Source organism: Heptranchias perlo, chromosome 21 (assembly GCF_035084215.1).
Source record: "Heptranchias perlo isolate sHepPer1 chromosome 21, sHepPer1.hap1, whole genome shotgun sequence".
NCBI lineage: Eukaryota > Metazoa > Chordata > Chondrichthyes > Hexanchiformes > Hexanchidae > Heptranchias > Heptranchias perlo.
Window position 1 is genome coordinate 22,475,831 of NC_090345.1, and position 16,960 is coordinate 22,492,790.

General features: G+C 40.9%; 1 protein-coding gene across 6 annotated transcripts in view; it reads left to right on the forward strand.

Moving 5' to 3' along the window:
• The window catches only part of LOC137340049 (microtubule-associated protein futsch-like), a 224,708-nt gene that overhangs the window by 18,643 nt on the left and 189,105 nt on the right, over positions 1–16,960 (forward strand). For all 6 annotated transcript variants that reach the window (XM_068002280.1, XM_068002274.1, XM_068002277.1 and 3 more), the window contains exons 2-3: positions 8,719–8,804; positions 11,619–11,678. In XM_068002280.1, the coding sequence (XP_067858381.1) occupies positions 8,772–8,804; positions 11,619–11,678 (93 nt within the window). In that variant the 5' untranslated portion in view covers positions 8,719–8,771. The remainder of the gene's footprint in view (positions 1–8,718; positions 8,805–11,618; positions 11,679–16,960) is intronic.

Consider the following 16,960-nt stretch of genomic DNA (forward strand, 5'->3'; position numbering starts at 1 on the left):
TCTGCACTTCAACCGTGATCATGCATTAGTCTGTATTGATTTAAACGGGGCTTTGACACAGCCTGTTCTGACATTGCAATTTTCAGTTCTATTTGATGATAAATTCTGCTCACAGCTAGTTCTGTCAAAGTATTTTTCGATGAAATTGAACAATTATTTCACTACTCAGGAGAGCAATAACTCACGTGCACAAAAAATAAAAGTAATAAAACTCAGGTGTGAATTATCTGTTTGGAAGCTGTGTCCAGCATTATGTGACGTAAAGGCTGTCTATGATCCCAGGGATTATTTCCTCCCATAAAACAAACAGAAGATCTCACCTGACAGAGACGATTAAATTCTTTCAAGGAAAAATGGGACAATACCTGTTTTTCCTCCACATTAATGATTCCCTAAAGAAATTGCATGTTTCAAAGGGTTTTTTTATTTTATAGTCACTAAAATTAGTGAACAGAGTTTTGTATTTTGGGGAAAGTTTAAAATCCTAAATGTTATTTAGGCAAGATTTAGAACCAATCATTAACTTGGTGACACCATCTCAGAGAGCACAGAGTTTGAAAACTTTATTTTCTAAGAAGAATATGAGATAATCTGCTATATTTTCTTCAAATTAATAATAATATTAAGGCAGAGCTTAAAAGATCCACTTTGCAATATATTGCAACACTCTCTCCATTTTAAATTAATTTTCTCCCTCTCTTTCTAACGTACCACACACCAGTTGTGAGAGCTCCACAGGTAACCTGCTCCTAGGCCATCACCAATGCCACTTTGAAATATGTGAGAGTAGCTTGGGCCACTCGGGTTGTTAATTTCCCATTCCTCTTTCCCTCCCTGTAGATATGTGCCCAGCCTTTTCTCTACACTGCTTTCAAATCTGTTATTCACTATAGTTATGGTTATAGGATATAAATCTATTATGATCTTGGTTAGACCACACTACCTTGGTTAGACCACAATACCTTGGTTAGACCATACTTAGTACACAGTTCTGGTCTCCATATTACAAAAATGATACAGAAGCACTGGAGAAAGTACAAAAAAGATTTACAAGGAGAATACCAGAACTATGAGAGTACAACTATCAGGAAAGACTGAACAGGCTGGGTCTCTTTTCTTTAGAAAAGAGAAGACTGAGAGGTGACCTGATAGAGGTATTTAAAATTATGAAGGGGTTTGTTAGGGTAGACGTAGAAAGGATGTTTCCACTTATGTGTGAGTCCAAAACTAAAGGCCATTAACATAAGATAGTCACGAATAAATCCAATAAGGAATTCAGAAGTAATTTCTTTACTCAGAAAGTGGTGAATATGTGGAACTTGCTACCAGTGGTTGAGGCAAATAGCATAGATGCATTTAAGGGGAAGCTAGGTAAGTACATGAGGGAGCAAGGAATAGAAGGATATGTTGATATGGTGAGATGAAGTAGGGTGAGTGGAGGCTCACGTGGAGCATAAACACTGGTATAGACCTGTTGGGCCGAATGGGTTGTTTCAGTGCTGTAAAATTCTAACTAATTCTATGTGAGAACTATGGGGACAACCTCAAATCCTAACACTCTATATTACAGTACATTGGAGTTAGCAGAGGTAAGTGACCAATAAAGCGCTATCATTTCTTGAGGTAGTGTGGGATTTTGAGGACGTGGACTTTCATTTGAACTAACAGCTGTCGTCATTTTCAGTTTTCTCACAATGATGTTCATTCCGCCTCCCTCTATTTTTAAGTTGCTAGTTTGGTTTGATGTAATGATGAGGTTCTATGAAGAAACAGAGACAATTGTATCATTAGCAAATGTGACTACTTGCTTCACTTCCAGCACCATTGCAGACCTATCAAATTGTTAAGAGATTTTAAAACCATATATGGAATGGCATTGAATTCCTCTCTCATGAGAAAATGAATAAAAAAATTGAAATATGTTGGCACGACAACACAACTATATAAAACTCAGGGTCTAATAGGAAACCAAACAAACATTGAGCCAAAGGCACAGGCAGAACTTTATGCCAAACAATCTGCTGAGAGAATCTTACAGATTGTTCAATAGATGTCCTTGTTTATTAACTTCCATTCTTTGATTTATAGCTCAATATCACGTGTCCATTTATCAAATGTTTATGGCATGACGACTTCAACAGCATAACACAGATATCAGCAGGTATATCAATCACATTATGGAATACACCTTTTACTTAGTAACTGAAGTTTACTTGATGTAACAGTGCAGCTGAATGAAATGAAGCAATTGTGATTTCACCTTCCCAAGTAGTAAGGTAGTAATATCATAATATTGGCTTCAATCAGAACTGAAAGAGATTGATACCAAATAAATAATTTCTTATAATTGCTGCAATAAAATAAAACAAAATTGTGGCCAGAATGTTTCTCATATTTTGGGGAAAGTTTAAAATCCTATATCTAGAATGAAGGGACATTGATATAAGATTAAATTTTAGTGATTTAGGATAAAGAGCAGGAGAAACTTTTTACACAGTGTTGTGAGGCTGTGGAATGCACTACCAGTGTTAATGATTGAAGCAGGAAAAGTGGTTGAAGGAAAGGGAGATAAAGGGATGTGGGAACAGGGTGGGCACATGGGATTAGGACCATTGCTTGTGTTGAGGATAAACACCAATATGGACTGGTTGGGCTGAATGGCCTTTTCCAAGTTGTAATTTCTATGTAATTCTAAGTGATTTGAAAATGGGCATAGAGGGAATAATATGGGACTTTGCGGCCCGGCACTGCTAGGAGGGAACAGCACTCACAATGATTGCATCTTAGGAAATCTCAGGCATGCATCTCATGCGTTTCCATTCACTAATTTTAATGGACAGAAAATCATGGGCTGCGTGCCCTCGATTTGCCCATATGCATGCCCTGTGAGTGCCATTCCCTACCCGAGAGCGTCGGCTTGTGGAATCACCTCTAATATCAAAATTTGCTGATGAAACCAATTAAGACGTATGGCAACTGTAAGTAAGACTACAGGAGGATGTAAACAGGCTTGGGCAGTGAGCAGATCTGTAGCAAATGCAGTTCAATGGAGATAAATATGAAGTAGTACAATTTGGGAAGAAGAACTGAAAATGGTAGTATACCTTAAGTGGAAAAGTACTCAATGGAGTGAAGGAATAGAGAGAAGGGAGCAGCTGCAAAGATTTTTAAAAGTGAGACTGAAGATGGAAAAAGTCATAGAAAGGGCAAAGGGGATTCTGGGTTTTACACGTAGAGGCATTGAGTACAAAAGTCAAGGAGGTGGTAATGAATCTGAACAAGATATTGATTAGGCCACAGTTGGAGTACTGTGCATTCCATTGTAGAAAGGATATCAGAGCAATGAAAAAGGTTCAAAAAATTCACTAGGATGATAAGAGGGTAAGAAGATATAGTTACAATGAAATACTTTAAAAATTTGAGCTGCACCCTCTGCAATATTGTTTGCCATGCACAAACTTCACTTCTGTTTGCCTTCTACAGCACTAGTCTTGAAAAACAATTCTGAACCTAGTTCATAAAAAAAATTAGTTACATGCAAATCTATGCATGCATAGCAACATGTACCCTTTAATCACCTTCTCATATTATCAGTGTGGAGTCTCCATTACCAGATACATGCTTCATAGTGCTGGCCTGGAGAGATTTTCCTTGACACACGATATATAGCAACACCATGGGCTGACTCATTCTTTTTATTTATCTGTAAACTGATAACGCATTTTAGAGCACAGCCCACTCACTCCTCCAGATGAATCGTTCATGCATACCTCTGATCAATCTGTCAGCAGACTGGTTGAATATTTACAGACCTTAAAGCTACCATTAACCAACAAATTAGCTGTCAATTCAAGGTGTCAAACTAAAGTACAACAAAGTGCTTGATTGAAAGAAAGGGTGAAGTGGAAGGGAGCTGCTCCTGTCATTACAGAGGTGAGTCTCGGGTACTGTCTCTAAATGCTGAAAATACAGGTTTGAACTACACTCAGGAAAAATGAAAGAAGACTCAACAAACCTGGTCATTTGTAGGCTAACACCTGAAAAAGCTGCCAATTGTTATCAAAGCCAACTGGTTCACTAATGTCCTGCAGGGAAGGGAACCTACCACTCCTATCTGTCTGGCCTACATGTGACCCCACTCCACACTGTAATTGATTAAATGCCTCCATGGCAATTAGAGAAAGTCAATAAATACGGTCTTGCCAGCATTGCCCATATCCCTTGAGGACAATTTTTTAAAAATCAGTTGTTCAAGACCATTTCTTCTACAAACTACATACAATTTGTTCTATTGTGAACTCTACCCAACCAATTTCACCTCCTGAGGAAAGATTTTGCAAAATTTTTCCGTCTCCCACCGCCCCCCCCACAACCCCAAAAAAAAGATAAACCAAGATAAGAAAAAAGCCCTGGTCTACTCAAGACTCCCATATGCACTGAAACTCTTCTAATATCTCTCATACTTCTGGACAGAATACAAGAGAAAGTTTGTCATCTGATGGACAATACCACTCTCACCATAACTTCTATACTACTGTATTAGGTGCTGATCTGAAGATTTTTTTAAGCTGTAAATATGCAGTCCGACACATTCTTCTTCCTCCCCACACCTTCTTGGATCCTAATAGGTATAAGCTATTGGGTTTCCTCCAAACTGCAACCATTGTGACATCCCACTGAGGTGGCAGCCCACACTTACCCAGCTAATATGGATTGAGACACCATGAAAGACAGCCCAATCTGACAAGATCATGCGCTCCCTGAGATTGAACTGGGAGAAAATCTTCAAAATCCATTCTTGTATAATTTACATGGGGACTTCTGCTGATCAGCTGGCTGGCTGATCAGCAGAAGTCCCCATGTAAATTATACACCAAGCACCTGAAGTACACTGCACTCCACCTGATCATGGTAACTGTCAAAGAGCTAGTGGCATACCTAAAATCCAACAGGCACGGACACAACCGGTGGACAAAGCAACCAGAATCTCATTTCCTGGAATCAATCCCTATGGCTGATCAGAACGCAAGCCTTCAGGAAAGCTCTCTCGTTACCATTATGTATCATAATGTACACAGTATCCAATGAATGAAATATTGATCCGTGGTCTGTAACCAAAGAACAATTAAAATTTAAGAAACTGAATTATCAAGGCAACTATGGAACCACACAAGTGGCAACAATAATGAGGATCAAGTGATAAAAAGAGTATCATATTTATGATGGCTTATTGCTGGTTTAAAGTCACAAACATCAAAGTGAAACAAATTCACTACTGTGGCGTTGATAGCTATGGTAATTACCGGTTATTTGCAAAGAAAACACAGCTAAGCATTTATTAATGGCCCCAGCTTGCAATCTCTGCGGGCATCACTTACACCGTCCCATTGAAATGAACGCCAGTATCTTGCCAATGTCCAGTTCGTTTGGAGCAAATGAAAATCCTGCAGATGACACCATCCTGCTAACTCCACCTTTTTTCTCGTTGTGCTTCCAGGGACCAGACGGAACTTCGGCCTGACCCCACCCTCGGTGGGAATTCCCTCTCAGTGATCTTCAGAGTGTACACCCAGCATTATTGGGTCCCACCTTATTTCCCGCCTCTGCCAGTTCTGGAATGCTGGAGAAGTGTCACAGGCAAATTGCTGGCTCTGAGGAAATTTGGGGCCAAAGTGTCTGCTGAATGGCAAAGAAATTGTCTGAATTACACAACATTCACACAAACTAACCTGACAATGAGGAGGCTCACTTTGCTTTGTGACAAATGTTGTAATGTTGTAACTAATACTCTAAATTATCCATTATAATTAAAGATGATCTAGTGGCAGCATTTATTCAAATAATGTATAAAAAACACTTCAGGTAAATGATTGGGAATGTGGGTGATAGATTAAATTACAGAAAAAGCTTTTTCAGTAAAATTTAAAATAGTTTTCTGAATTTGCTGACAATAGTGATTTCATTTGAAAATACTTCATTGGCTAGGAAGTGCTTAGAGACGTCTTGAGGACGCGAAAGGCATGACACAAATCATCAGCAAAGTGATGGAAGGTGTCGTCGACAGTGCTATCAAGCGGCACTTACTCACCAATAACCTGCTCACCGATGCTCAGTTTGGGTTCCGCCAGGACCACTCGGCTCCAGACCTCATTACAGCCTTGGTCCAAACATGGACAAAAGAGCTGAATTCCAGAGGTGAGGTGAGAGTGACTGCCCTTGACATCAAGGCAGCATTTGACCGAGTGTGGCACCAAGGAGCCCTAGTAAAATTGAAGTCCATGGGAATCAGGGGGAAAACTCTCCAGTGGCTGGAGTCATACCTAGCACAAAGGAAGATGGTAGTGGTTGTTGGAGGCCAATCATCTCAGCCCCAGGGCATTGCTGCAGGAGTTCCTCAGGGCAGTGTCCTAGGCCCAACCATCTTCAGCTGCTTCATCAATGACCTTCCCTCCATCATAAGGTCAGAAATGGGGATGTTCGCTGATGACTGCACAGTGTTCAGTTCCATTCGCAACCCCTCTGATAATGAAGCAGTCCGAGCCTGCATGCAGCAAGACCTGGACAACATCCAGGCTTGGGCTGATAAGTGGCAAGTAACATTCGCGCCAGATAAGTGCCAGGCAATGACCATCTCCAACAAGAGAGAGTCTAACCACCTCCCCTTGACATTCAACGGCATTACCATCGCCGAATCCCCCACCATCAACATCCTGGGGGTCACCATTGACCAGAAACTTAACTGGACCAGCCATATAAATACTGTGGCTACGAGAGCAGGTCAGAGGCTGGGTATTCTGCGGCGAGTGACTCACCTCCTGACTCTCCAAAGCCTTTCCACCATCTACAAGGCACAAGTCAGGAGTGTGATGGAATACTCTCCACTTGCCTGGATGAGTGCAGCTCCAACAACACTCAAGAAGCTCGACACCATCCAAGATAAAGCAGCCCGCTTGATTGGCACCCCATCCACCACCCTAAACATTCACTCCCTTCACCACCGGCGCACTGTGGCTGCAGTGTGTACCATCCACAGGATGCACTGCAGCAACTCGCCAAGGCTTCTTCGACAGCACCTCCCAAACCCGCGACCTCTACCACCTAGAAGGACAAGGGCAGCAGGCGCATGGGAACAACACCACCTGCACGTTCCCCTCCAAGTCACACACCATCCCGACTTGGAAATATATCGCCGTTCCTTCATTGTCGCTGGGTCAAAATCCTGGAACTCCCTTCCTAACAGCACTGTGGGAGAACCGTCACCACACGGACTGCAGCGGTTCAAGAAGGCGGCTCACCACCACCTTCTCGAGGGCAATTAGGGATGGGCAATAAATGCCGGCCTTGCCAGCGATGCCCACATCCCGTGAACGAATAAAAAAAAATGCAAATTTATTCTTCTTTCTTTTGTTTACCCCTCTCTTTAACTGTATCAGAGCTTGTGCTTGTAAATCTGTTGTGCAATATAATTGCTAGGTCATTAAGGCTTGTGGCAATGTTACATAACAGAGTTTCTTGCACTATCATTACCAAAGAGCCCACAGAGGTAACGGACAGATTAATAAATATTTTATATAGATTTTCATATTTATCACAATTGTGATATGAGAAACTGAAACCATCATGACAGAGGATCCATTGGGCATGAAAGACAAAAAGAAATACAACAGTGAAAATCATTTTCAAATACTTGGAAATTACTTGTAATTATGTGATAAATAAAATACTTTATTGGCATGTGTATGGGGAGGGAAAGACTTAAGAATATGTCCTTGAGGGATCTGACCTAATCGCCTGGACAATCAGATAGCACAGGGGATCACATGAACCAATAATTAAAACAGCACAGACTGTCGTCATCAGAAACATTCATGCCAACTTTTTATTAAAGCTGCCCTAAGAACTAGCTAAAGGGATTCTCTGGAGAATGGTGAAAGACTGTCACATCGCTTAAGGATTAAAAGAATCAGAGCTTAAAGGAGGGAAACATCAAACAATTTATAAAAAGTGTAAACTAGTAACCTTCTCCAGTATCTCTAATTCTGGTTTGTTAAATTAAGGTGTTCCTTTTAGTGCTTCTGTTTTGAATTAATTTGACTGATCTGTATGTTCATAAGAAATGAAACACAGAGGGAGTTCTCTCGAAGTTGAGAGGATACACCCAACAGCCTAACTTGTGGTAGTCAATGTCATTAGTTTATGTCTCAGAGTTCTGCTGGACTCAGAGAAAGTACTCCCTCAACAAGCTCAACAGGCTGCTGAGAAGTTAGAACACCCTCGCAGGGTTAAAGGTGAAGAGGTTTAGACTGTGTAATGAATGGAGCACCTGACTCTATTCATGACTCCTTTGGTATTCCATTACAATTGTACCTCAGAGGCCGCACTAGCATCCTGTTACGATGTAATTAAAATGTCAATATTCTGTTTTAGAATTTAAGCACATCACTATTTGACATTGTCTTTTTCTCCTGATAATAGCATTCCATCCATAGAATCCTTTTTATTTCATAAATAATCTCTTTCAAACTGTCTTTCTTCACCTTCCCTTCTGAGGAATCCCACTAGGTGAAAGCTTAGAAATTCTTCACAGTTCTCGTGTATTGTTTTGTTCCTTTCTTTAGTAGCCCCAGTGTATCGGTTTGCACTTCTAAATTGTACAACGTCCACTCATTTACATACAATTGTCATATGAGTTGTTCATTCGTGTTTTATTTTTTTCAGTTTCCTTTCTTCCCTCTTTCCCGTTTCCTCTGTGGCGCTGAAGTTGAATCACAATGGGAAATGAAAGCAGTTCTATGGGTGACCAGGTGGGTCTGTGCTGGCATTTATTCCGAACACAGGACGTGTATCTGGAAGTAAAATGTATAGTAATCAGTACGTAATGTCAAAAGACTTTGAGCTCTCAGGCAGTGTTCCTGCGCTCGAAGCAGGAAAATGTGTTTAACACTCAGCAATCAGAGTCAGCCTTAAATGTTTCACTTAATATCCAGTCAGATGTTACGTGTGATTTTTGAATAAGCATATTTCGGAGTTCTCATATTTCTGTGAGGACTTCCTGACTTCAATATGAAGAGATCTTCAACGAAAGAACCCTATTCACACAGTGACTATTTTAGTAAGACTGTGGGGAACAACACAGCTTTTACTGCTGGACCATAGTAAAATGATTTACATGTCTGAAAATAAATTGTTTGGAGCAAGTCGGGGGAGAAAATGAATAGATTTTGCCAGGTTAAATACTTATCTAAAGTGTCAGTAAAATGTGACCTTTGTTAAATAACTGCAGCACAAATGTTCTGTCTTTGCAAATTTTACTGAACCTTTGTGCTTTTATTGGGAGAAACAATTACTGTGTGAACAGGGTTTAAGATAATTTAGAGAGCTCTGAGCCTTTACATTATGTGTCCAGGATGTAGATTTACATGAGCTAATCCTTTTATGTTGTGGTTATTATGTATATGGCCTGTCACATTACTTACCACTGTATTATAATGCTTGCATCCAGAATATTAACATAGAATACATCGCAAATATTAATTGTTATAGAATTCTAATCTTATTCCTTTTTTAGTTTTCAATGTAGTTATAGCTTCAAAGTCAGAGGTATTGCATGATGTGCCCAATTGGAGAAAGTAGAAAGAGTTATTATAATGAAGGTTCTATTGTGTTTTATGTTAAAATAAGAGACCGAGGTGTAATTTTCCAAGTAGACATTGGTGGTTGGGAACTTCACCTGTCACTGGCACATACTGCCGACTTTCTGATATATGATGGTTTCTATATATAGGCAAGTTTCCCCACTGCTGCCACATACTAGTGACTTTCTGATATTCGGTAATGAACAGGCAAGTTTCCTCACCGTCAGCATCCTCTCAGAAAATTACCCCCAAACAGCTCATCAAGATGTGTGGTGAGGCTGACTGGTTTAATCAGCTCTAGGCCCTTATTCCAGGAGCTAACAGGCTGTTCATTAAAGCCTTTTTCAGATAAACTGACCCCCTTTAAGTTTTAAATTCAATTCAAATAAGTCAGTTTATAGAACGCAGGACTTTAACATACATGAATGCCCATTCTCTTCATAAATCGGAGAGCTTCTTTTTATTAATTTATCTCTTAATGTTTAATGGTCTGTAAATTAATCATTACGTAACTTAGAAGTTATCTTGATGTGGAGATGCCGGTGATGGACTGGGGTGGACAAATGTAAGGAATCTTACAACACCAGGTTATAGTCCAACAAATTTATTTTAAAATCACAAGCTTTCGGAGATTATCTCCTTCGTCAGATGAATGAAAGAATAGAAGTTATCTGAAAGGGATGTCGGTCACTGTTTTGACTTTCCTTATTTTTCAGTTATTTCTTCTCATTATCAGTTTCCCCTCTACTGCATTAAAATGATCAACAGATGATGTAGGGCCAGTCAATGCAGCCTGAAGCTATTTGGTAGGAAACTTGTGAAAACAGCCTGAGATAAGTTGCCCACCATTTTCCCTAAACCCAATGTTGCTGACCCACTTTACTTTCACTTAACATCAACAGACAAACTGAGATTGTGATCCAGTCTGGGCCCTTCCACATCTTGGCACAGAACGCTGGTACATAAGTGCACTTTGTACAGGACTACCTGGGACACACATCTCTCTCGTTTGCTGATTTAATTGTGTTTTGCAGATCTTCATTGTTTGCTTGGGGAGGGTGAAGAGCTAAAAAAGCATTAGTCACTTTTGTTACAACGACACCATGGGTAAATGATGTAATCATGCACATCAATGGGATTTATCTGTTTGTATTTATAAACAATCAAAAAGAAAAGCTTGTCAGACATCTTTTCATGAAGTTATGTGTCTTTTAAATTTTTGGTGTGGCCTATTGAATGAAAATGGTGATTACATAAGAACATAAGAAATAGGAGCAGGAGTAGGCCATACGGCCCCTCGAGCCTGCTCTGCCGTTCAGTCAGATCATGGCTGATCTTCAACCTCAACTCCACTTTCCTGCCCAATCTCCATATCTCTTGATTCCCCTAGAGTCCAAAAATCTATCTATCTCAGCCTTGAACATACTCAACGACTCAGCATCCACAGCCCTCCGGGGTGGAGAATTCCAAAATTCACAACCCTCTGAGTGAAGAAATTCCTCCTCATCTCAGTCTTAAATGGCCGACCCCTTATCCTGTGCCTATGCCCTCTAGTTCTGGACTCTCCAGCCATGGGAAACAACCTCTCAGCCTCTACCCTGTCAAGCCTCCTCAGAATCTTATATGTTTCAATTCTTCTAAACTCCAGGGAGTATAGGCTCATTCTACTCAATCTTTCCTCATAGGACAACCCTCTCATCCCAGGAATTAATCTAGTGAACCTTTGTTGCACCGCCTCTAAGGCAATTATATCCTTCCTTAGATAGGAAGACCAAAATTGTATGCAGTACTCCAGATGAGGTCTCACCAAAGCCCTGTACAATTGTAGTAAGACTTCCTCACTCTTGTACTCCAACCCCATTACAACTTTTGAAATTCTACAGTTAACAAATATGACAGAATTTATGTAACCAAGTTTGTGTGGTACCAATGCTACAGCAGGTATGACTGGTAGTTCATTTACATTTTGATTCATTTTTTTAGCCAAAGGCTACTGACACAGACACAATCACCTCATTACCTCCAAATCGGGACACTGCACAGGTACTGTTATATGTTGTTTGGCTAAAAATAGTTGCTTGCTGTAACCTCATGTGCTGGACTGGAACTTTGCATGGCTTGCTGTTTCTCTTGTGCAAATCATTTTTTACAGTGAATATCATCCAGACTTCTTGTATTTCAAAAGTTTAGTAATTGCATGCAACCTAACCTAAAGAAGCTGTAAAGGGACAGTTGATGTTAGTTGGACAGAGTGTAGTATTTTTCCGATTTACTTACTTATAGTAGCAGCAGTGCAAAACTACAAGCATCAGCTGATAATATCAGTAACACAGACTAAAAACAAATTTTCACTGCTCACGTCACCTGCAGAGTTGTGTGGTGATGCAATGCATGTACCAAATGTACAATTGCACTTTAAAATTGTCTTCTATTGTGAGCGGCACATGTTGTGTATCAGCTTTCACTAATCACACACTGATTTGTGTTCCAGCTGATGTTTACAGCAATTTTGAGGGGGGATCGTAAAGCCTCATGGCAGTAACGTTGTTGGGAGTTAAGGCAAAATAAAACGAATATATCAGGAGAGTGGAGTTTAGTGATGAGCTTGTGTGTTTGTGTGTGTACACGTTTGTGTTAACAGTACATGTCATGGCATTCAACTAAATACCGAGAGGACTTTTGTTTTAAAATAGGATATTCCTGTTCTATGTCCTTTTAAAAAACAAAACAAAAACTATTTGATCTGAGCAGTTCAGTTCTGCAGAGGCACAACCAGTTCTGTAAACACTGCAGTGAGATTCATGCTTTTGGATAGATATGAGTTAGAAATCTACCATGATGAGAGATGGTACTTAGCTATCCAGATCTGGAAGGTTGCAGGTTTGATCTGGTCTGTGCTGACGGGGTCAGGGATCTGGGCCTGGGTGAGGGATTATGGCCTGGGTTGGGCTGAGGCTGGGGTTTGGGGAGGATAGGGGCTCGGGAGAGGAGGATAGGGGGCCGATTGGGCGTCGGGAGCGGCAGCGATCGGGAGAGGTGTTATATGTGGGGTCGGGAGGAGCAGGCTTATATTCAGGTCAGTTACTTACCTTCTTTGTTGTAGGCGATCCCTAGGGCTGGTTTCCCTGAGTGAAGCCTGCAACGGTGCAGGCTGCCTCAGGGCAAACCAATCTCGGGGAGGGGACCTCAAACAGGCGTTAGGTTGCTTATTTGCATATGCTATGGGCCTAACGCCTGCTTCAGGCATGGGCAAAGAACGCCTCTTGTTTGTCCTGACCCAATATGTCGGGCGGCGCACTTCTGCCCAGAAATGTGTGCACGCTTTCTGCTCGTCATATTGGGGTCTTGGTGGTCTGAATAGCACCTGAAAAACGGGTGCTGCATGGACCAATTTCTAGGCCAATGTTCTTAATTCTGCATACTGTTCAGTGACCCTGCTGGAAAGTGTGCTGTGTGGACATTCATGAAGACAGGATCAGGTCAGTTGTGATGCACTCTCCAGTCAAATAGCTTGCTGCCAATTACTGCCTGGACTCACACAGGAAGAATTGTCACTTGGATAAGCTATCAAAGGGTGGTCAGCACTTATGACAGAATGCCCAGTCAGTATCAGTAATTATCTGCAGGAGTGGGGTAAACATTTGGAAAAAATAATGAGGGAGTACTGTGTCAAACTGTGAAAAAGAACTGAGAAAAGACTTATGGCATGTGGCTTATAGACGGAAGGTTGACAACTACCATGGAATTCACTGGACTTACAGCCAGTGTATAAAAAAAAATTCTGGCAACCTGTGTGTGCAATGGATAAACTCAACAATGCTCGGAGGATCCAGATGATTGTAGATTTGCGTTCATGGGCTGTACAATGCAGTTCAAGGCATAAAAACATATTATGAATTCATCACTAGAGGGCACTCCAATACAAAAATGTTTCTTTTAATCTGCTATGCCTGGGCCTTGAACCATAACAGTCATTAAATTTGCACTTTTCTCAGCAGAATTAAAAGATGCTTTGCATTTGGCAAGAATCTATTCTGATTGACTTATTTATGTTTTAACAATGAGTTCCAAACCAGAAGTATGAATTTGAATTGGCTCAAATTGGTTTGAAATAAGGATATTTGGAAAAATGCAGATTTGGCTGGGTTCGGATCAGTTTGTATTTGGATGCGCTTGTACCTTGAATTAAATGGCCATGCAGATGCTCAGAAGGAAAAGGGTTTAGTGGGGAAATGGGATAGATAGGAGTCTGAGTCTGGTGTAGTGGGGATTATCTGCCAAGAGTACTTGGTGAAGGAAGTTAGGCTGTTTCCGTTGTCACTGCCATCACATCAATATTTGAACTTTAGAATGAAATAGTGGGAAAATCATGTGAAGCACATGCCCAAATTTCCAATACACACTGCTGGTAAACAAGGTGAAAAATTACCCCTTTAGAGTCAGAAGTCAGTAGCTGAGAGTCAGGAATCTGTGAGGATGGTTTTTATGTGTAGCAATATCGTAAGCACATGTGGGAAGACTTCCTTCAGTTAGTATTTCAAGTGAAATGCATTTAATACATTTATGATGTCACTGCACGCAGTCAGTAGAAAAGATCATCCTTACAGGGTCAGGAATTAGGAGTGGAGTCAGGACACCAATTCGATAATCCGAAGACCAGAATCCAGAGCTAGGAATTGGGAGAATGCCTACTTTTCCATAATTAATAACTAATGAAATTTACGTTAGTGTGTAGCTTTGAAACATTGGATTTCTGAGGATACAATTTGGTTGGTAGGTTTTTAATTACAGAGACAACCAGGCTGTCTCCTGTTTTTGGTTCAAGAAGGAATTTTACCCTCAAGAGTTAGGGAGCCAGGAGGACTGAACTAATGTATTCTGCATGGTGCTGGTGTGCTTGTGGAAGAAAGCCTGCTGGGAATGGAGCTTCGATCATGTTTCATCTGTTAACAACTGTGCTAAGCTGGGATGACGCGTTTTGAAAATGTCACGGCTCATTTCAGATAATTGTAATTTTGTGCACACAAAGAGCGAATGTGTTTTCTTCATAAATTAACCCTTTACCCAATAACACTAAAGATTAATCTCTTCAAATAGTGGTTGAAAATAGGCAGTGTGAAAACCAACATCTAATCCATGCTTAGCTTTGCCTCGATTCTGGTTTTGGACCAGATACTATGGCTTTTAAAATAAAAACAGAAAATGCTGGAAACACTCAGCAGGTCAGGCAGCATCTGTGGGGAGAGAAAAACATAGGGTTAACATTTCAGGTCGAAGACCTTTCATCAGAACTATGGTTTTTAAACAAGCTGTCTGGAATATAAACTGGATAAAAGGCCCATTTTGAATGTGGATGTAATATTTTCTCATTTCTGTGGAATCACCACAGGTGTTGTCCAACGGTGTCATCTTGCTGTCACATAATCTCGGAGAGAATAAAGCTGCTCCCAGTCTCCTGACTTCCTATGGATGTTGGCCTGTGATTGACTGTCACAGATTTGAAATTCACAGGCTTTGGTGCATTTTGTATCATCTTGATGGCCACCTTGAAGGGTGCATTTAAAGTGAGAATGTAGCAGGGATTGTGGAAATGTTCAATTTTGGATTTTGTTGAAAAGTACCTCTAATGGTGAACCACTGTCAGTTAGTTGTCAATTTTATCAGGTTCATTGGTGCTAGAATGACAGAAGCATCCAAATCATTAAGGGGAGGGGAGAAAAGAGTAAAAAAAAGCAAAACAAACGCTAACTGATCTCTAAGGCAGGGCTGTTTTTGCTTATCCCAAAACATTGCTGTATTTGGTTAGGCTGGCAGTGCTTTTCAATCTGTAATTTGATCCCTGACGCTGAAGAGATGACCTTTGGCCTGCTTCCCAGCATTCACCTGCCACAGATTGTTCTTAATCTTCTGATTCAGGAAGTTCTCTTAAAGTGTATGAACTGTAGGTGGCAAGCAAGTGAGCTTGTTTTAAAAGTAGTGTGGAAGGGAACAAGAAGAAAAGGTAAGTGAACTGAAGCCAATCATTGAAAATGAGGGGAAAAAATCTGCAGTATTCTATGAAATCAGAAAGTGCCAGTTTTTACTGAAGGCAGATTGGAAGCAGTGTGTGTTCAGTCTGACTGAGCGGTGTGACATGTTGTAACAACCACCATACAGGAATATGTGTGTGTCTAACGAAGGAGTGGTATCTATGATTAACCTGAACTTTATCAAGCTGGGAAAATGCACGGTAAAATTTTCTTTATGAAATGCTTTTTGTCTACATTCTACGCACAGAGATTTGATAAATACGGCTTAGAGTGTAATCATGATCGGCTAACTCTTGCTCAAAAGACACATAGTTCCTATGTGGGTCATGTCATTATGTAAGCAATGTTGGAATGCACTAAAGTGCTGCGGCTTTGTTGTTGCTAAGGGTTGATGCCATTTGTTACTGTGGACAGCAAGCATCTGTTGCTCAACTACCCAAATGTCTTCATAATGAAGAACTTTTTGTTTAGAATAAATAGTCGGTATCTTATGGCAAAGGAAAGAACAAACAACAGAAAAGGAGATATATTTCAGTTCTATGGAGTCATACCATTCAGGTTAATATCATTTGAAGCCTGATCATTGTTTTCAGTGAAACCTGTGCCTTTTATTGTACACCGTTGCTGTTAACTCCCAATTATATTTTGCCATTGTGAAATTATTAGATACATTTATGAAAATATGGCCCAGTTTCCATCATCACTTTGCTCAACGTTGCTACACTGGGACCTTTAAACACACTGGGGTAGAAATTAATATGCGATGCGCCCATCTCTCGGGCCTAAAACGGGCGCATATCATACCCATTTAGCAGTGAGATGTCCTGCGCCCAATCTGTGCAGGTATTGGTTCCACAGCCAAACTCGTTGGGCCCATTTTTTAGACAAACGCATATGTAAATTAGGGGCCTAACACCTGCTGAAGGACCCCATTGACAAATTTGTCACCGATGAGTGGGTCAGGCGTCGGACCTGCCTCACTTAGAATTCTTCAGTGGCCTCCACGGCTGCCAAACAAAGATAAGTGTTTTAATTTTTTTTTAAGGAACAGCTTCCTGTAGAACCAGGTGGCGCGGGATTGTTGCCCTGACTCCGCAGGGGTCGCGATAGCCCCCCTACTCGTGGCCCGTTCTAATCCATCCTTCCGGAATTTATTTGAGAGCAGATACTGACGAGGTAGGTAGCCTGAAATTGACGTCTTCCCTCAGGTGAGCTGCCTGTGGAGGTGCGACGAGCGCCGGCAGCTCTCCCCAATTGTTCAGATGAGGCCCCATGACCCATTTCCATCAATCCTCG